This window comes from Phaethon lepturus, unplaced genomic scaffold, assembly GCF_000687285.1.
Source record: "Phaethon lepturus isolate BGI_N335 unplaced genomic scaffold, ASM68728v1 scaffold10305, whole genome shotgun sequence".
In the NCBI taxonomy this organism is placed as follows: domain Eukaryota; kingdom Metazoa; phylum Chordata; class Aves; order Phaethontiformes; family Phaethontidae; genus Phaethon; species Phaethon lepturus.
Window position 1 is genome coordinate 2,529 of NW_010539865.1, and position 21,592 is coordinate 24,120.

General features: G+C 36.7%; 1 protein-coding gene across 1 annotated transcript in view; it reads left to right on the plus strand.

The window, feature by feature from the left end:
• Nucleotides 1-21,592, plus strand: part of SHQ1 (SHQ1, H/ACA ribonucleoprotein assembly factor) — a 28,848-nt gene that overhangs the window by 495 nt on the left and 6,761 nt on the right. Inside the window, exons 2-9 of the mRNA XM_010287255.1 lie at nucleotides 491-555; nucleotides 1,429-1,551; nucleotides 2,324-2,481; nucleotides 4,098-4,210; nucleotides 5,926-6,053; nucleotides 15,925-16,079; nucleotides 17,744-17,797; nucleotides 20,402-20,525. Coding sequence (XP_010285557.1) covers nucleotides 491-555; nucleotides 1,429-1,551; nucleotides 2,324-2,481; nucleotides 4,098-4,210; nucleotides 5,926-6,053; nucleotides 15,925-16,079; nucleotides 17,744-17,797; nucleotides 20,402-20,525 — 920 coding nt within the window. The remainder of the gene's footprint in view (nucleotides 1-490; nucleotides 556-1,428; nucleotides 1,552-2,323; nucleotides 2,482-4,097; nucleotides 4,211-5,925; nucleotides 6,054-15,924; nucleotides 16,080-17,743; nucleotides 17,798-20,401; nucleotides 20,526-21,592) is intronic.

Sequence of the window (21,592 nt, forward strand, 5' to 3'; positions counted from 1 at the left end):
ATATCTGGTAAAGAATGGATTTTGATGCACATAAGGGGAGAAAAGTCCTGTGAGTGGAGGCAGTAGGAAGTGAGGTTCCAGGCTGTATCTTTTCTCTAGATAGCGAGTTCCCCACTACTCTATAGGAGAAGAACAAGAAGCAATCTCAGTATCAAAGTGTTAAAGAGAACCTGTGGCATGTAAGAGCTGATAAGCTATTAACCTTTCTTATTTTCTATTTTCTGTATTCTTGCACATGCTTCCCCGATATACATTAGTAGACCCCAGGTATTTTAGTGGACTGGTAAGATGCAGTGAAGTAGTTATTCTGAATAAGCGCTACAAGAAGTCTGGATGAGTTCTCATATCCTGTCATTGTGGGTTAGCTTAGAGTTTTTTAAATTGTGAAGTCCTTTGTACTGCCTTTGTAATGTGCCTTACATTTTTATAGGCTGAGATGTTAAGTTGCAGAACTAGGCATTCAGTGAGGCATCTAATTTTTTGCCTGCAGATTGACACTTCCTGGAAGAGTTGTTGAAGATGGCAGAGAAAAAGCATCTTATAATACAGACAAAGGTATTAGTTAATGTTCTTAGTATATGTGTCATTAAAAATGCTACTAAGTCTCCAATAATTTCTACTTTGCAGCACTGGAATTGCATAGAACTTTAGTGAAGTAAATAAATGTGAAGTTTCTCACATCTTATGTAGTATAAAGAACTCTTGCTCGGGATTTATTGTACTTTTTTAGGCCATCCTTAAACACAACGGACGTATTCAGAACTGTCCTAATAATGAAAAAATTATGTACGAGTCCTCTTCAAACCCTGTGGGGACTAGACATGTTACTGTACCAAGATCATTAGTCTAGTAAATCTGCAAAGAAGTCAGGTAGAGCTGAGTAGAAATGAAATAATCCCAAGGCAGTCTCTTGGCTATGTCTTAAGAGAGAATACATTTGCCTTTCTCCACACCTTAAGGTGGAAGGTATTTTTGCAATAAAATATGTACATTTTGGAATTAATGTATTAATTTTAAAAAACCCAGCAGCAAACCCTATAATTTGCTTCTTGCAAAGTCTTTTTTACATGCTTGACTTAAGACAATAATCAGATTGCTGAATCTGGTTTCCTGTGATCTTCTGTTGGTTGCTTGATTGGTGGAAGGATTCAAATTAAAATGAAGCTTGTATTCTATTGGTTTGTGTTTATACACTGTGAGTTAAGAGGCAACAACTGGTTAAATATTCTTTCATGCATTATCATTAAAATCTTTGATTTTTGTGAAACCTGTGAAGTAACTTTAAAAACACACACAGAGATTGATGCATAATAAAGTGTTACCTGCATGTGTCTCTTTCTGTGAGACTTTTTCATTAGAGGAAAAATGCACATTTTTGTTTGTCTTGAATATTTTAATGCAATAACTATACTATGCCTTTCCTTTAAGGAACTTTGACAATTTGGTTACCTAAGGAGATTCCTGGCCAATATTTTGAGGGATTGGACATGCTGACATCTCTTTTAGCACCAAAGAAATCACGATCAGCAAAACCTTTAGTAGAAGAGATAGGTATGACCAAAAAAATCTTGCTTATACTAGTGATTGATGTACATAATGAAGTAGTTATGGATCTACATGGTGATATATGTAGAACAATAGAATATTTCTGTTATTGCCTAGTCCAAGGTATGAGAAGAATGTGAATGAATCTGAAAGTATGGATAAGCATAGAAATAAATGTGTTGTAAGTGATATGTATGTCATCTTTATAGGCTTAGTTATGTTTACATTTTTTCAAAATGTGTTTAAGGTATGCTAATCCTGTGTAGATCTTTGTACCCCTCTAGTGGCTGTATATACACACACATTTGAGTAATCTCCTTCCTACAAGCTAGCACAACTGGACTTTTAGCTCAAATGGTTCTAGTGGATGACTTGCTTAACATCAATATTTAACAGACAAGAAGGGATGACTGCCTGTGTTTAATTTTTTGATATCTATCTTGAATTACTGATGACATCATTTTACTCCTGTCAGGGTTCTCATAGCATCCAATTCTGATCTTATTGAAATCAGTGGAACAGTACTTTCAGTCTTTGAGTGAGTGTACTTAAAACCTTTAGTGTTCCTGGGCCTCATTTTTGAAAGCTGGAGAATTTGAAGCAGGACCTATGGATTACTGACACAAGCATCTGCCTGTATGACCCAGTGTTGTATAACATTTCTTAGAAGATGTAGTAAAATGAAAGGCTTATTGTGTTATCGGTGTTTGTCTTTCTATTAGATCATACATAGTTTCTATGTAATAATTTTCTTTCTCTGACCATGCAATATATACAGCTGCCTCTGCTGAGTTGTTGGAGGAGGAGGAGGAAGAAGAAGAGTTTGACTGGGAAATAGAGCAGACCCCTTATGAAGAAAGTGCAGAAAGCACTCTATCACCACAGTACCGTTATGGTTTTGGGAATTTGCGGTCAGGGGTGTTCCAGAGGCTGCAGGTAAATGCATTTTTGTCTTTTCCTATCATAAAAGTTCTGGGTAACTTTCTTGTTCGGTTGGCTTCCTGGCTCATCCCATAGTCAGGAGGGGATCATTAGATAACTGTTCTCCATTATCCCATCCAGTGACTGAGAATATTCTGCTTTTGCATGTACAGACAAATCCTTGTTCCTGCATAAGTGGCGGTGGTCAAAACTGAGTTAATTGTGTAGCAGAGTCAACAGGCCAATCTGTTTCTGTAATAATTTCAGTGTTAGAGGACAGGGTTGAATGGGTCCTTGGTAAAAACATCCTCTGGAGGTGAGCTACTGTCACCAGCACGGTTCAGCTAGCCTGTGAAGGCAGGGAGAAAAAGGCCTGTATGGAGTAGGCCATGTGCCAGGTGAATAATTCTGGCAGGCTGCAAACTGTCTACAGGCTGTTAACACTTTTGCTTTGTCTTGGGTATTGCTCTGACTTCAAACATATTTAACATCAATGTATAGCGTATTTCAGATGCCATGAATTTTATATTTAAATTAAAAAGCAATTACTCAATTAACAAAAAGTACAAGATAAAGCTGGCTAATGTTATGGTTGTGGCATTAAAATTTTTTTCTTTGTCAGATTCATGGTAATTTTCTCTGTACTTTTTGGTTTAGACTTGATTTTCTCACAAGACAAAAACTTCTGAAGTGTGCAGTCTTCAAGGTGTCTGCCCACCTGGTATCTGTGGGATTTACTAGGGTTATGCTGATGCACTGAAATTTGCTTTTGTGGATTAATTGGTAGGATTAGAGCTTTAAAATGCAATTAATTTGCTCTGGTGCATTCAGCAGTTTAATTCATTAATAGATTGAAGCTAATCTACAACCTGTAGTATGCTAGGTAGTATAATAATGTTCATAGTATACAGAGCTTTTATTAAAATGGTAGATGATAACTTTTTTTTTGTAGTGGCCTTACTCTAAGCAATTTAAGTTGTAGCTGTTTAAAGCAACTTGATTATGTAACTCTGTAACTCGTTATTGCATGAATTGTAGCATTTTCAGTGTTTGGAGCATAAGGATTGCTATTTATGGAGAAAGTACTTACATTCTGTTAGGATGTATACACTGGTTTATTACCATGAAAATCGTGAAGAAGTACATTTCCCACCAGCATTAATGTACTACTACTTAATGATGCTCAAAAGGGCACTACAGTTGCCCAGTAATTAAGGCGTGGGCACTGCAATTGCTGGCTAATTAATGTATGGCCACTTCTGAGTGTGAGAGTAATTTCAAAAGTCACAAGACCGGTATCTAGGATTTTTATCTTGTTGTGATTGTGTGCTTTTGTTAAATATTGCAAATTTCATCATCATGCAAAATAACCTGCCTGCCTTATGATAAAACAGCCTGAATAGACTTCATAATATCATGAATTCTAAGGAGCTTCAAATAATTGGATTTTCGTGGAATTTTGATGTTCTGTTTGCAGAACGGAGCCTGAATTTGGAAGATTTGAAAGGGAGGTTGAAGAGCAACTAGGGATTTCAGTGTAATGCTGATAAGCATCCTTTGTAAACTCTTACTAAATAAATCTTGCATATCATAACTGTAGCTCGGTCCTATAATTTTTGGTCTACTTGCAGGATGAACTCAGTGATGTTATTGACATTAAGGATCCAGATCAAACTCCTGTAGATGAACGCAGGAGGAAACGCCTGGCAGCTGAGGCTGCCAAATTTGAGCCTGATCATTACCTGTGAGTATTGTTTACTTTACCTTGTCAAGTAAAAATACCGCAGTTGAAATACATTAACTTTTTCTTTTCATAAAAAATTGGTTTTAAGATCACTTTTGGAAACAATAGTTTTACTTTTTATTTGTTTCTTTGTCTCATCACAGCAGGACTTAGAGGGGATTCTTAACTGTGACACTGACGCAAGACCTTGCTTATCTGTTTTGGGATTACTCTACTGTTTAATTACTGCTTAAGCCTGTATTCAAGCAGGGGCTGCTGTGAACTGTTGCAGAAGGTTATTTCGTAGTTCAGCTCTTCAGCAGATGAGCAACCAATCCCTGCCAGCGTTTTGGGTTGTAAATGTCAGAACTTTGTTTTCCCCTTGTGAAACAAGGATTACTGAACCATCCCGGTCTATGAGGAGGTAAATTTGAGTTTTGCAGATATGAAGATTTTGTCTAGGCCATTTTGGTTTTTGCCTTCTTCACGTGAAACCTTTTTTGCAGCAGAATGAGGAAGAGTTCCAAACCAAGACTTTGTGCTTCTTTGTGCTTCATCCCACGTGATGAAAGTGGAAATAATTCTTTGTACCTTTCAAGTTGGAGTATTTCAGGTCAAGTTAGGTTCAATCAGGTTTCACTAGAACTGAAGTAGTTCCTACCCTAGAATGTGATGCAAATTACAGTAGTTGTTAAGTTTCCATCTTAGACCCTATTTTCTAGCCTAGTAAATGAGCTACAACCATTTAGTTTAATGGCTGGTGATACCAAACTTTCTTCAACAAAAATTGCTTTCCTTTGTACTCTGATGAGAAGGATGGCTCTGGGAGAAATGGTGGCAAACAGAAGTGTTCTGTTGTCTGTGAGGAAAATGTACACTGGTTGATATATTTAGGTTACTTTATAAAGACACTGAAGGAAGGCATCAAATAATCTGTCAGTGTGAGAGTAAAGCAAATTACATTCTGTGTTCAGTAGACTGGGCAGGTTTTGTATGATGACTAAGAAGGTATTAAGAAATCTCCTGCATTTTTTTTTCAGTTCTCAGCATTTATACTATTGTGTGGCTTGAAGAAAAAGCTACAATTTTAAGAGGAGGCTTGGAACTTGAATCCTTTAGTATAAATTCTCCCAGAATTACTATATTGAGATTTCTACCACAGTGGCTTTGTGCTGAGATGGAAGTAATATCTATTCCAGAATTCATGTACAAGTCTTCTCTTTTTACCTTGCTACAGTATGCCTTTGTTTACCTAAAAGTCCGTCCCTACCCTTACTTTATCTTTACCCTTCAGCTGCATACCTTTCCTCCCCAAAGTATACGCAGTTTTAAAATGCGAGAACTTCCCAGTAAAATGAAGTTTGCTGCCAGTGACATCCTCTGAGAAGTCTTCCCTTTGTAATGTTTTTCTTCAGATTCATCCAGAACAAATTGGGTTTGTTCACCTTCATGTCACGCTGCAAGCTCTTCAATTTCCTAGGCTTGTAGGTGGCTCAGGAAAGACGGAGAAAGAAAGGATGGGGTACTATAAGATAAGCGAATATTGCTTATGCTTTTAATAATGATTATTTTCTGGTTCTAAGGCAAAGAACAGACACTGTTCAGGTTTGTTGTATTTCTAATGTATGGAAAATACACTTGACTTGGCTCCAGGCTATTCTATGTATGCATTAAAGTATACCCACATACACTATAAACTGAAATAAATAGCATATGACCTTTTTTTTTTCCCCTAGAGCTGATTTTTTTGAAGATGAAGCTATTCAGCATGTCTTAAAGTACAAACCATGGTGGGTTGATGCTCATAAAAAAATGATAGCCTTGCGGGGAGAAAGTCATCAGGAACATGACACTCATACATTTGGTGAGAACATATATACACACACACACCTGTTGCTTGAATGATAATTGCTGTGATGCCACATTATGTTCTACGTTATTGTTCTTAAAGGAAAAAGTATGGTTTTACACTAAAATTTTCAGTCTTAACTGTTCTTCTTGGAGGAATATTCTGTTGCTTCTCCTGTGGTCAAAGAAAAATTTTTTTCACTGAGGGACAGTTATACACTGAAATCTTTGAGACAGTTGTGTGTAGAGCAGTTGACAGTATATTATAAACTGGCTATTTCATCTGAAGCATTTACCCGTTTATTATGAAGTGTAGTGCATGATCTCTTTTTTTGTCTGCGTAACAAATTTTGGAGTTAACTGTTCATAAAGGCCATTCTAGAATTTCAGGTATCTATGAAGAAAAAGTTCCCTTTTAAGGGTATTCTGTAATCTTTAAGATTTGAAAGGAGCTGCCAGTGTCAGTAAGTCATGGCATCTGAAATCAAATCAAGCCTGTCTTTGTGTAGTAATTGTGATAGTGGATCCTTTGTTGCTGGTGCTTATCTCCTCTTTTTTTTCAGATTTTTCAAGTAATTGTTCTCCCTTTCCTAGTTGTATTTTCAGTGGAAAAAATAGCCAAACTGTTTTTTGTGCCCAATTCCAAATATGGTGCATACACTTCACAGAAAGTTTTCCAAGAATCATCTGTGCAAGATGGTACTAATATCAGCCATTATCTCTGTTTGATGGACATGTCTTCTGTAGGGTGTTTTGTTTTATTCACACAGTACGACAGAAGTTCATGGTATTTATTATTCTGTTGCTATTTTTATGGGTCTCAGATACTTTTTTCAAAGGAAAATCTTTGTGTCTATTTAGAAACTAAATGGGATGGTTTAAAGTTTAGTAGATGACCTTGTAACAGTACTGATAGTAGATGACTGAGATTACCTTTCTGTACGCAGCGATTGTAGAGAGCATTACAAGTTACTATTATGCATATTCTTTTATTGTCCTTTGTTCATTTCCTATGTAGTATGAAAATCCGATATTACTAAAGTAGATAATGATAATCCCTTCACCAGAGGTTCTTAACAAATATTAGTGCATGAATAATATCTGCACTTTCACATTTTCTACAGAAGAAGAGCAATGGAATTTGGGTAAATGTTGTGTATTTTACTGTGAATGTAATCTGATCTTCATTATTGGTCTCTTTTCAGCCTCTGAAGTCAGAATTGTTAATTATATCCATCATAAGCATTGGACAAAGGTACAAGAGGCTTGAAAATAGAATAATGAGGTGTTCTTTTGTTTGTTTTCATCCATTCACTCCTTAGTAAATGAAACACTGCTAATATTTGCCTGTGTTAAGGAATATCATGAAAATGAAGAGCTGCTGGATGATTTTATTGCTAAAGAATATTTTTACTCTGAACTGAGATTCTGAAGAAAAACACATATGTATGTTGTTCGGTTTTAGGGGCAACAACAACAGAAAAACTACGTGAAAGCATGTCAAGCGTGCTAATGAAAGTTACGCAGAAAATGGGGCTACATAAAAGATCATCTTTTCTCTAAACCATTTGTTATAACAGATGTATATTTAATAAGGATGATCAGAAAAATTTGATCTTCCTGTGGCTAAGTGAAGAGGCTCCTGTAGTTCTGTGGATCTTGAGGAAATTTAAGTAACATAAGAGGCCATCTGGTTTTTGGGCTATGTTAATGATGACAACAACCCACCCTTTCCCTCAAAGACCTCATTTTTGATAACAGTGTTACTGCTGTTTGAACAGCAACAGTAGCTGGGGAAGGCAAGCTGCTGCTGGGATCTGAAACCATTGGAGGTTCCTAAACCTGAGTGAGCTGTGGTGAAAGAAACCACCATGAGAGGGAGTACAGGTTCCACTTGAAGGTCTCTTACGACTGGAAATAGGAAAGGGGAGGAAGTGGGTCCAGGCTGTTGGACCTGGAATCTGATCATCAATAGGATGAGTTCCCCATGGTTTTGTATTGCTTTTATGCTTTTTCCAGTCAAAGGGATGGTCTGTCTAATCTGAGTTACAGATTCATGAATTCTCACAAGCTGAATGCAATTTGACTGCATATCCGCATTAATATGTAGTCCAGTATGCATGCTTAGTAAGTGGAAGTGACATAGAAAAGGCACATAAAAGAAACAAGGACTGTGCTAAGTGAAGGACCTTCTTTATTACTTGAGAAATTTTAGGTTATTTCCAGTAGAACTGGAGAGAAGTCTGTCTGCATTAAGCCAAGGTGTGCTCTACAGCTAGAAGGATAAGGAGGCTGTCATTGGTATTAGAGTGTGCTTGTAGTAAGAAGCCTTTGAACACTGGTGCTTAGCTATAAAAAGCCAAAGGGTACTTGAGCACAGAAGCTCTAGGGGCACAGATGTTATACGTATTGCAGTACATTTTAAGGTGTTTTATGAAGTGATGGGTGGTGAGTCTTTGAGCCTTTGTGTGCATATATCCCCCTGCAGGTAAGTGTGAGGTCAAACTTTTTTCTAATAAAAATCAGATACAAAAGTCCCCTGTTTACTTTTGAACCTGTTTAAGGGCATAAAGAAGGAGGGATTGAAATCCTTCATGCAGTTTCTTTTTATTGTGTATGGAAGAGAGGCATAAAATGAAGAGTACCCAGATTTCTTACTCTTCCCGAGTTCCAAAGTCATGTCTTGTGTTAAGGAAAGCATCTAAAATAAGGTAGTTTCCATCATCTTCCATGATGAGGACTTCCAAGCGTATAGCTTGTAAAGAGGCTTCCAAATAGTGGGGTATTTAAAACGTGTACAACTCATGGTAGGTGTACTGCCATGGCTAGCTTGCAGAAACATTTGTGTTTCCTGCGTGAAGGAAGGTTATGTTCTTGATTGAACATGTGCTGTCCAAAGCTGTTACCCAAGCACATGGAAGCTGAGAGATGGGATGGAAATTGCATGCTGTCAGATGTGCAATGTCTCGTACTGGGGAAGTCCACTGCCCTCAAATGTGAGATGGTGTTTCTTTTTTAGAGGGTTGTTCATTGGAGGTAAATGACTGATAAGCCAAGAAGGTAGGAATGGTAATGTTAAAACTGACAGTAGATTACAGTACTGGTTACCACAATATTGAGATATTGGCACTAGAATTGGACACCTGGTACCTTTAGAGTGCCTGTATTTTGTGCTCTGTTATTGCTGCCATTAGGACAGTTCCCATGTACAGAGTGTCTGTGCAATCAGGAATGTCATTGGGAACTGACTCCTCAAGTTACTAGGTGGAAAAGTGAGTTTAGTGTGGGAAAGTCACATAAAAATTAGCAGGTTCTTTAAAAGTGTATTTTCTTATTCAGAAACACTGAACCAAGAGAATTATTTTTTTGTTTCTTCCTTTTGCTGATATATATTTATGTCCTTTTGTTTTTTACCTTCAGTGGTTTCTGGTAACCAAAAACTAGTTTACTTTTGTCTTTATAATGTCTTTGGCTTCTAGGAGTAACTAGAAATACGGATTGCCATGGGGGAAAAAAAAAAGCATTACAATTAACAGAAGATTTTGTTTGGCTGATTACTGCTCTTATTTTCATCCTTGGTTATTCTCTCTTCTCTTTTTACATCATCAGGTTTTTTTAATGTCTCATTACCAGATTTTTTTCTTTTTCGATCAGCTTTTCCCATTAGTGTTTAAAGTCTTCAGCTCTCTTCTGTCCTTACCTTGAATCTATTATTATTAACCTTTTTACTTTTTCTCCAGCTTGTGTGTATGTTATGTGTATTTTGTCTTTTTTTTAATTTCTTCTTTTATTGTCCTAAGTGCCTTTTCTTTCCTTTGTCCTTTTTTACATTTTACTACGTATTGCAATGATTCTTTTCTTGCCCTTTGTGTTTTTTTTATTTATTTTCCCCCTAGGTTTGTTAGCTACCAGGCAGCTAAGATTATTGCCTTTGCTGTACCGCTGAGGAACCAGAAGAAGTACTAGAGAGCAGGTTTCATCATCATGTTTTGTAGCAAAATATAATTTTTGAAGTGGACATTTTCTAAAGCTGAAAGGCCCAGATTTTGTTCACACTTACAATGTCTAATGCAAGTCAGGTAGTACTCCATAAAGCCTAACTAATTACACAGCCTTTCCCATGGGGGAATAAAACTTTTGGAAAGCTTGCTTTCTGCTGAGTTTACATTAGAGTTTTGCTTTTACAGTTTCCAGATGAAAGGTTTTGTGTTTTGTAGCAATCACATTCAACTTAGTTAAAAGTTTCTTTTTATTCTACTTCAAATTGCACAACCATAAAAACTCCTTTTTAGGCAACACAATAATCTTCAAAGGGGTCAGGCTGACATTTGCATTTAGTAGAACATTTATACGCTCCACGGATAACTTACTTTGTTTACGGTAACCTGTTGTGCTTACCAGTGACCATTCTCTCTTTCTGATCTCTTTACAGAATGAGAAGCAATTTCAATTTCTTCTTAAAGATCCACCTTTCAGGAGGTCTCTGCTCAAATAGATACCATTACTGGTAGATTCATAAGTTTAGGATGAATAACTTTCTTTTTTACCAGATTTCTGCAATTTTTCTGTGTACCTGTTTTACTCAGTATTCCGGGCCTTTGCTGCAAGTGTACCTTCCTGGCACTGTTCTGCTGCAGAGCAAGTATTTCTTATGTGAGGAAAGATTGCTGTTTATTCATACAAAATTCTTAATATACAAATGAAAGGTCTCTATTTTAAAGTATCTCAGATTTCAAAAGGCAAGAACAGTAAGACATGGAAAAAGGAATGGTGTATGGTTTTGGTATGATTTATAGGAACTGCAAATTTCTTAAAGAATAATGACAAAAATCAGTATAAAGGAAATTGCGAGACCCAGGAAAGACTGAGTCCAGAGACTTTATGGAGAATGCCTGGAGGAAGAAGGTCAGAAGTGATATGGAAGAAATGGGCTGTAAATGTTGATTTGAGAATTAGAAGAGTGGAAGCTTTGGGCATCTTTCTAGTCATAGTAGTGCTGCCTTTCCTCTTTTAACATCTTAGAACTTGAAAAGGAAAGAGACTTGTTAGTTACTGATTAAATCAATAGCTAACTTTATTCTATGATTTGTTTCTGACAAATTTGCTTTCTGCTGACTTATCTCCCCCTTTACCTGGTGTTGCTGATTCCTTAACTTACAGGGACAGAAGCACACGTTTAAAAAAGTTAATACTGGAGCATAATATTTTAGTTAACATAAAAAAAAGCGGGGGGGGGTGTGTGTCAGTTCTGCTGAGTTGTTTTGCTTAACGATAGCTGTGGAATTCAAGACTTGACTTGACAGGCCCATAAGCCAAGGCTTTGCTTTTGCCAGAATGCTAGACCAGCTGATTATCAGAGGTCTTTTCTGAGCTATACTTCACTGTGATTCTCTGAGTCTGACCACTGAGTCGACTATCTGTCTAGAGAGCACGTTTTATCTAAGTACCCCTAACACATTTAAAACAGTGTCACAGTAGTCTTGAGATACAGATCTTACACTGGCTTGATTTAAGTGATGTGATCGGTGGTGTAAAATATCAGTAAGACTGTAGTAAGAACCATCTAGCTGTCAGATCTCATCCTCCCCGTTACAGGTTAAACTTTACTTCATTGACAGTTGGGTACTGAAGAGCAATTTGAAATATGTTTTTTTAATATGAGGAATGGCTAGATTAAAATCAGTGAAGGAGATGATTAAAAAGTAAGGGCAATCTCCGTAGTGTCGTCTAACGGTAACTTTGTATATGAGATTAATTCCTCTGATTCCTTTAGACTTGTAAATGTAAATACACGGTTATGTTGTGGCTGGAAGAAGCATGATTTTGACACTGACATTTTAAAATCAAACTTCAGGAAAACTTGCAAGTTTAGTACTTGATAAGTAGTAGCAGATGCTGCTTTGCATTAGATTAATATTAATTGTTGTACACAGGTGGTGTTAGGTAAAACATTGGTAATGCAAGTGTACAAAATACAGGCTTAATATAGCAGAAAATGTAATTACAATTTTACTTGTTCTTTTAGTCTTGTACTATGTACTCATATTTTTGAATTAAGAAAACAAAGTAGGTGGTGGTTTTGACATGTTAATAATGAGTTTCAGGCCTGGATGATTTATTATTCAAAAACTTTAAGGAATGGATAGATATTTATTTGTAAAATTGAAGTATTTTCTCCAGAGAGAGGAATTTTATTTAGAACACCTGGCACTTGGCAGTGAGTTAATGAACATCTTGTAACATTTACCTTTGGGAATTGTCTAGTCTAGGTCTTGTTTGCTGTTGTCTAGCAGACTTGCATTTTTTGTGTTTGTGGTCCAGTTGTATATGTTCTGATGCTTCAGAGAGTTTGCATTTTAGAGGAAGAAAGCTTTATTTCCTATGCTTCATGAAATTCACTAGGAATTTCTTTGCTTTCTACTTAAAAGGGAAGTATGGTTCACATTTACATGTTCCTCTAGAATGTCGATTTTTAGGGAATCTAACAAATAGTTGTTAGTAAAACTTTAAAAAGTCAATTCATTTGCTTTCAGTGTTGGACTGTTTCTTACCTCTGATGACAAGTAGCTCATTGGTTAATTCTCATCAGTTATGAGACGAGAACAAACTTCAGGTTGTAGTCACTGATTAAGAAGAGCGGATTCTCAGTAGCGGATCCAGTACTCAATATAATGAGTTTTTGAAGGAGAGCAGTTGCATTCCTGATGTGTGCATCTTGACTGCTAACCATAGCAAGCCCATTGAGGTGGGCCTAGAAGTATGAGAGTGCTGGCATATCAGTTTGACTGGTGTTCTGTCTGATAGATTCTCACATGCTTTGAAGGAATTATTTAACTTCTTTGTAACAAACTTTATTACTGTAAGCATCAGAAGTGGTTTTAAGCTTTATGAATCTGATCTGCTGTAGTAGTCTTCACTAACAAACTTTTGGCTGTTTGCTTTTCAGAATTTCTTTTTCTTGTTTAGCTTCAGTTTCACCTCTCCTCTTTTGTGCTTCTCGTCAGGATGAAAGTGCCACTTGCACATGATTTTATAACAAATTGTGTTATACTTCAGGAGAGGGTTTTCTAGCAAAAGCTAGCTGAAATTGGAAATGCCTTTTTTCTTTCCAGTTGGACCTTATAATGTAAACACCCTGTTGTGATACCTCGTTAAACCCACCCTACTGTAGCAGCTTACAAAGTGGTTTTATGCTATTTTTTCAGAAACTAATTTTTTTCAAATGTGCTACAACATTACACATATGTTTTTATGGATAATTTTAATATGAATGATAGAGGTGACTTACTGAAGAATCAATGCAGTTCAAGAACTTACAAAGAAATTTGCTGATAGAATATAGATACATCATCTATACTTGTAATTTAAGGAGTAATACTGAACTGCATTACATTAACAGGAAAACAGAGTTAGAACTGCCATAGTCTTGCTAAATTGTCACTTTGTACTAGATCATAGCAAGTGGAAGAGATTGGCTTTCTCAAGATGATATAAAAGCTGGGATTTCTTTTGTGGGAGCTTGTAAATAAATGGAGACTGGCTTGACTCCAGAGAAATGTTTAGCTCATCAACAAGTTTCCATAGGAATTTAAATCAAGTATTTCATGGCTATGAAGCTGATAGAAACATTAAAAAGTTCATAAAGAAGTAACATAAATGTTTTTCCTAATTTGTAATTTTATGTCTCAAGATGAGGTGTGTGTATATGTACGTGCCTTTGAAACATTTGTTTCAAAACATGTCATAAAATTAGAAAGCTTGTAGAAACCTCCTGGGATAAAGACCACATGTCTTAAAGGCAGACTGTATCCCTGAGAATATGGATTGTGTAAAATGATGATGAGCAGTGTTTGAGGAGAAACATCTATAAGTACATTTGCAGTCATCATCCTTATGATAGAGAAATGGGCAAGGTGTGTAAAAAGGAACCTGGTTTACTAGGAGTTGTAACCGTTCCGTTCTGTAACCCGTGCTGTAAGGTCCCCTTGGGAATTTAGCTGCCTGTGTCCCAAGGATCCAGGGCTCTGGATTATGGGTTATTCCCAGCTGCATAACCTTTGCTCATGCTGCTGAGGAAGAACTGTGAGAAAGTCTGCAGAAAAATAAGAACAGTAAAGTTCCAGGTAGGATTGTTAAGACAGGGTCATTAGTAGCTCAAGGATTCCAGAGGTAAATGCCAATGTGGAAGATACAAAATCCTAAACTGGAAAACAGGGAATCAAGTTGGGACAGGAATTGTTGGGTTATCAGGTCAAGTCCTCAATGCTGATGAAGCTGGTGGAAGGTGGTGGCTCAGCAATATTCAAGGATCTGTCTCGGGGAACCACAAAGTCTTCCCAGGTGTCTGCCTCATCTCAGTGTGTTAATCATTAACGGTTTCACACTTTCAAGTTTGTACATCTTGTCTACAGCTTTTCTCTGTCCCCAGCTAAGTATGTCAGAACATAGTGACTCAAAAAAGGGGTGATAAAAGAATAATTGGAGAGACATTTCAATATTAATTGTGAGGTTTCGTTCCCATTTCCCTGCCTCCCCGCCCCGCCCCAGTAATTACAGTGCAGTATGTTAAGAGGTAACCTCGGCACTTAGAGCTTGTTTAGAAAGTGTAACGAGTGCTGCATTAGGCTTGTTCCTGTCCTCAGAGAAATCTCCTTGAATGAGTGGTATTTTAAACTCAGGCTGCTTCCAGTGTTACTGATGCTGGAACAAATCACGGAGTGGGACTTCCTCAACGCAAGAAAGCATCAGCTGTCAAACTAGTAACACTGCTTTCTCCTGTCAAGTCACCTTGTGCCTGTAACTTTCTTCTGTGGTGTGACCAAGATGTGCTCACTACGTCTGTCCTAGTCAGTAAATCGGAGCCTGTTGACATGGAATGCCTGCATTCCATGCAGCCTGGATGAAAATCTCTTATCTCTAGCTTCTGGCTTTTTAATTGTAAATGGCTTCTTGATTTATTTTGGATTTGTACAGAGACGGCTTCTAGTCAGTTATTTACTTAATCTCTACTGTTATTTCAAGGCAATTCTGCCATCCTTTCTGAAGTGTTTTAAGTACTCTTCAGAAGGGTTACCATTCAATATTCAATCTTAGCTATCCATGTCTATACCACTGTTTCCTAGAGAAATGCTTTGATGTGTTGTCGCAGCATGCCTGGTATGTTGTTGTCATCTTCCTGATGCATCCCAAAGAGAAAGTACTGGCGTATTCAGTATAGCCATTCTTAATTAAATGAGGTACACTGAAGGTAAGCAAAATTTGATGGTCACTGACAGTGGATACCATAACTCTCTGGAAGGAAATGCAGCTTTCATCAGTGAGGATAGGATTTTGATCTTCCTCACACACTGGAAGGATGTTATCAGACAGCATAAACAAAGCTCCTAAATCATGCCTAGGTCAAAAGTCAAAATTGATGAGGCTTAAAAATACAGAATCATACTTTTCCTTTCTTTCCTTTCCTGTTTCTTTAGTTCTTACCCTTTTCTACAATAAGAAAATATATTTGTTTTTGTTATCCTGTTTTCTTATTTTTATCCCATACAACTTAAGAAACTTCAATTTACTCAGATCCTGATTGTATATTTATCTCTGTATAAGATACCCAGGCACCCACAGAAATCCTTGGCACTTTCAGAGGGGTTCAAAATAGCTAGTGTGTACATGCAGTACTTTGCAGGGTTGGAACTTGATTTTGAAAGAACTATATCAGAGTTTAATAAGACTTAAAAATAAAAGTAAGAATGAGTTAGACTTTTTCTTGAGTGATGAGTGACTTGTGATTAGTAACACACTTTTTAAAGAGACTGTCAAAGTAGTATTACTGCCTATTAAAATGAATGTGCTAGCTTTAAATTCATAATCAGTTATCCTTTTACTTTTTATAGTTGTCTTCTCTGAAGAAGAGAGAGAGCAGCTGAGAAAGTTCACAAATAAATCTTATCTTCTGGATAAAAGAAGCCGCCATCATGTATATCTTGGTTTAATTGATATTCTTCTGGCGTATTGCTATGAAATATGTGTCAATGAAGGAGACAAAAATGTAAGTTAAAAAAAATTAGTATGTTCTAGGAACTTAGCTCTGGACCTTGTACTGTCATTTAGGAATCTTGCCTTTTAAAGTGAACTTACTTCCAAGCATTAGAAATATATAATCAAGTAAGTTAAAGTGAAATACTTTATATCTCTAGATTGAGCTGTTGGGATGTATTTAGGGTTTAATATGATTTCTAAATACTTCTGTTCTTCTGGAGCAGCATTTTAGCTGTAGGAGAGAAGTGGAGATGCAGGAGACTTCAGACAATTCTGCTTCTGATTTGTTTTGTGGTGTGATGTGTCTTGATTTATGTAAATGCAAATTTCACAAATAATTGTATGTTTGGCTGTAATAATACCACTACTGATTCAGGTTCTGAAAAAGCACGGGAAACCATTAAGTCTGTAGCACTGAAACTATGTGTTTAGTGTTAAGCTTATGCACTGAGTATGGAAGGTGTTTGCTGAGGCATTACAGAAACTAGAGTGAGGCACTTAAAACTTTTAAAATGGACACACATTTAAAAAATGTCCTAATGCAGTGTTTTCTTTTTCTAGTACTCAAACACTGGAGGGAAGTAGGATGGCATGTTTCCATTTTCAGGATTCTGGTGTTTGCCCATCTCTTACACAAGCAGCAGTCATCTTTATTTTGTGTCCTGTGTCCTAGGCCTTTTGCAGGATGTAAAGAGTGAAGGAAATAGCAGAAGTTTAGAATGGATTCCATGCTGTTCTGTGGAAAGATTACCTTTTTGAAATGGCCTTGCTTCCCAGATACAACTTTGTGCCTAGTGTCTCCTCTGCTGATATTAACCAATGACATGTTTTCTCAATGCTTTGGAAGATATCATCAAAACCATTGTGTCTTAATGACTGAATTGCAGGGCATGGATTTTAGAATGGCAGGCAGAAATGTCCAGACCTGCTTATTCAACGGAATAATCTAAGGTGGTTGTTGTATTGTGTGTTAGTGTTGCACAAACTTGCAAATATGCGAGGAAAACAATTGTACAAATCTTTATTGATTTTTGCAATAGTCATATTGTATATGTGGAAAACACACTGTGTTCCGTTCCACCCTCACCCTCCCCCGCTTTCCACCGCTCTTTTTAATAGGAAAATGAAGATATTCAGGCCACACAAATCTTTACAAGAGCCAGGATTATAGATCAAGGCTTCCTGGCTTTTTGCCCTAATCATCCCACTAGACCACACTACCGCACAAATACTATGAATCTGTCACATTTTAGGAATAATGACTTTTTACATGTACTGCTGGCTTTAGGACCCTCTCTGAAAGCCAGAACTCTTGAGCTGTTTTCACAAAACAAGGCTTTTTAGCTTGAGCTTTGTTAATTCAAGTTTCTGTTGCTTGGTGAAAAGGGCCAGAATGCCACTAAAATACCATTTTTCTGTGATTGCTGTTGTATTTTAAAGGCTTTGTGCATGGGCTAGATATTCCCAATAAGGAAACCAATTCAGTTATTTAACATCTGCATTGCAATACAGTTTTTAATGCTGTCCTGTGGCCATTTCAATGCACGTAATATAATTACTGCTTCGTATTCACTAAGGTTCTTATATTGCTGCCAGAATGTTATCTTAAATAGTTTGCCAGCAGTCTTGAATGTTGAATTAGATAATGCTTGTTTTACGGTCTCTTAAAATCAGGTTGAATCATCTTGGAATGTCAGGAAACTGAGTGCAACATTGTGCTGGCTGGAGGTAAGTTAAAACTTAAGTTTTGCATTATGATTTTGCTGTATTATTTGGTTTTGGTATTGTATGTTGCTTTTGTGGCAAGCTTACTCTTCCAGTATTGAAGATTAATTAAGTGTATGTCATCTGTTTATCAATATTGAGAGAAACTGATTGTGACTTCTGGGCTCCCAGCTGCTAGTAGCCTCAAGAGGCTGGAGTAATGACCTCTCGTCTATCTGGGTGCTGGGCCTTCTGGTCCATTCTGGAAAACCTAAGGATAGGCACGATGAAAAAGCTGCTCATCTGCACACTGTCCCTAGATCCTGGGCTTGATTCACAAGTCCCAACCTTTATTTAAGCAGTAACTGTAATTATTCTTCACATATTTCCACAGTGTGTATGTACAACTCCATGCTTAGGGCAAGAAAAAATAGCCTTCTAGCTCCTTGATCAGAACTCCTACGTATCTTTCCATTTAACTGGCTAAAGCTGTTAAAATATAAAGGGCATAAAAAGCAGGGAATGTAATTTCTTACTGTTCTTCTAAGTCCTACCTCAGATATATATTTTATTAACTTTTGAAGATGTCAGGCCTTAATAAAGCAGCTTATTGTTCACTTCTGGGGGTTTTGACCGCTGAGCTTTTCTTCAGCCTTTCTAGTTCATCGTTTGGCACTTCTAGCTTCCTCCTTTTGTTGGCTGCAAATCAGGTGGCTTCTGGCTTCTTCATTCTGCTCTGTGGCTTCAGGGTATGTTGGAAAGTGGAACTGGGAAGCTCAGAAGTAAATACAAACCCAATGATAGGAAAAGCTCTTAGAACTCAATCAAAATGTTTGGTGTTTTTTTTTTTTTAACCTATCATGGAGAAGCTGAATTCCATATTCTTGTAGCATAAAGATCTCAGTTCTTTAGTTGTAAAACTGTGTCTCATTAAGACTTTAATGATTGTGTGATCTTTCAGGCAAATGCTGAATACTTTTATTTCGGGTTTCCTGCAGAATCAGTCAGTGGACATGTGTTGCTTTCCCTTCTCTTCAGTATTATTGCCGCATCCCTATTCGTTTTGTTGCTGCTAGCCTTTTGAAACCAACATAGACTAGAGGAAACAAACTGAATTCTGTTCTTTGCACTTTCAGTTGTTTACTGAAAGCACATAGGCCTGTGTATTTAAGTTGTTACAGAGCTGAAAGTGGAAGGGACTTAACCTGGCCTGTAATCCATTATTTCTTACGATGGCAACAAGCTAGAAAGGACTGTCCCATCATCATTCCTGAAACTGCTGAGCTAAGTCTCGGTTTGCAGGATCAAAAATGAAATTTCTGAGAGGATTTTTGGGTTCAGTCTTTAAAATGTTTCTAGTAGTGGTGAATGTTGTATTCAGTAATAACTTGTTCTGTGACAACTGGTTTTATAGATCTGTAAGTTTTAATTCGTTTCCAATCGAATGTTCTGTGGTAGCAAGTCACAAAAGAGTGCAGTTAAAATGCAGTGATTGCCTTAACTCTCAAAATTTTCAATCCATAGCCTAACGTAGTGAAGGAGTTTTCCGCACGTGCTTATCCTATAATATAGCAGTTCTTGGCGCAGCCTGTGCCAACAGTATATTTCACACCCAGAAAATTCAGTCTCCTGGCACCAAGCTGTTAATAACTGTATCTGTTATACAAACCATGTAGAGGTGGGTATTTTCATCAATCTGTAAATAAAATTGCCTCAGCTATGATTTGTTTGAACTGACTGCCATTTTGCTGTGCATGACATGTGCACACCTTAGACTCTAAATATTAAATAACAAAACATAAATTATTTAAATGCTTACTGGCTATCCATTAAAATGAAAAATGGGTTGAGGTAGTCGTATAATGCGAAAAAGTGCTGTCTGTCAGCAAAGCGTTTTCATTAATTTTAATAAATTGCGAGTTCAAGGTGAAATAGGTATTTTTATTTGAATTCATAAATGGAATATTTTGCCATGAAAAGTGAAAACTGGAAAAGAAATCACTCTCTTAAAGTTTTTAACTCATTAATGCCTCTGGCCTGAGTAAATTAGAGGTCTTCCTCACTGGTAAAGGAGGACAATGAACTGCTTTCCCTTGGCAGATACATTTGTCCCTGTCTTGAATATCTATAACTTTCGTGAAAGGCAGAGTCATGTATCATTTTTAAAGAACTTACATGTACACATGTATTTTGTTAATATCATGTGGTTTTAATTTTTCTTTATTCTTAAAAAGCTTTTTATAGCTTCCCCTTAATATATTATAATAATGTGGGACAGATGTAATTTATTGCTTTAATCTAAAGAATGGCAAAGTCTTGAGTTAGATGTTTTATTCTAATGCTCTCTACGTTCTTTTTTTAATTCAAAACCGCTAAAACGTATAGAACTTCTGTTATCCTGCCATGCAAACTAAATGTGCAGCGTCTTGTTTCTGTTTATCCTATTGATTTCCATATCTATTAAAATACAGATTTTTTTTTTTAGATGCATACTATATAAAAAAATGTGCTTTTTTTTCTATGCTGCTATGAGTTTTTTCCTTAAGGGAAAACAAACAAACAAAAAACTAATCCTTTGTATTGAAAAGCACACAGACTAATTTAGATTTTTTTCACTGATACACACAGAGTTTCACTAGCATTCATGACGTCCTGGTATCTTTTGGAAGAAGGGTGCTGTGCTATCCCCTACACAGACATTTTGGATTAGTGACACGTGCCTTCAATGATACAGTCATGATACTGCAACTAGGTAAGTTTTTTAGGGACTGGAAGTGATGGCTATATAACCACATCGTTTGTATCTGGTTTTTTAATGATTTTTGAATCTTTTGGCCAATTTCACCCAAACTTAATAGATATCGACACTTCTGGGCATCTTGTGGTTTTGTGAAAATGGGGCTGGGGAGAGAAGAGAACAAAATTAGTGTCCTTACCAGGAAAAAGCCCCTGAAGCAACTCATTCATTAGCCAGTGGATGATACATGCAGTTGTGGTGTAAATTCAGCTGTATTATTCACACCAGAAAATCCACACAGAAGAAATGTTACGACCGTCTCATCCTTAGAAAAATCTTTTATCAGATCTTGTATCTTCATCAATCAGGATAGTCCAACCATGATTTGTAAAGCTTTAGGGAAAAGGTCTTCAGAGAAAATTCTAGTTTGTTGTAATTGTTCACATGGTGTTGATTTTTCAAGTATTTTTCTCTATACTGTATTTGTCTGTCTATAGAGAGATTTTTCTGTTGGAAAAGACCATATTAATGAAGCTTTTGTTATGGTAGGTTAGATACTATAATTGGGTTAGATCCTACTCTAAAGGTGTCATAAGTTTTTATTTCAAAGCAGGATCATGTACAATCTTACAAGTGTAGCAGGAGTCCTGTTGTTTTCTGTTGTTCTTTGTGTTCTTTAATTACCTGACTGAAGTCCTGTTAAAAAAGATTGGACGGATTTCTGATAACCTCCATGATTTGTCTCTGTCTAAGGGAAGTTTTTAAAGCATCCTCCTCTTCAATTGTTCCAACTGCTCTGTTTGATTAAGTTCTGCTCATTGTGGTTTTGTAGTTGCAAATCTAGGCAGCTTCCCTGCATGATTGACTGTTTGGAAGAACTATCGTTTTAATTTAACCCTTGTCAGTGACATTGGGATTTTGACGGAAAAAAAACTTACTCTAATGTTGAATTCCAGCTCTCCTTGCCAGTTTCTTTTTCTAGATTAGGTCTGTTGTTTTTGCGGGTTTTGTTTGTTTTGTCTTGTTTTTAATTGAGCCTGTCCATTAATTTTTTTATATATATTTTTGAAAATAACTGTATT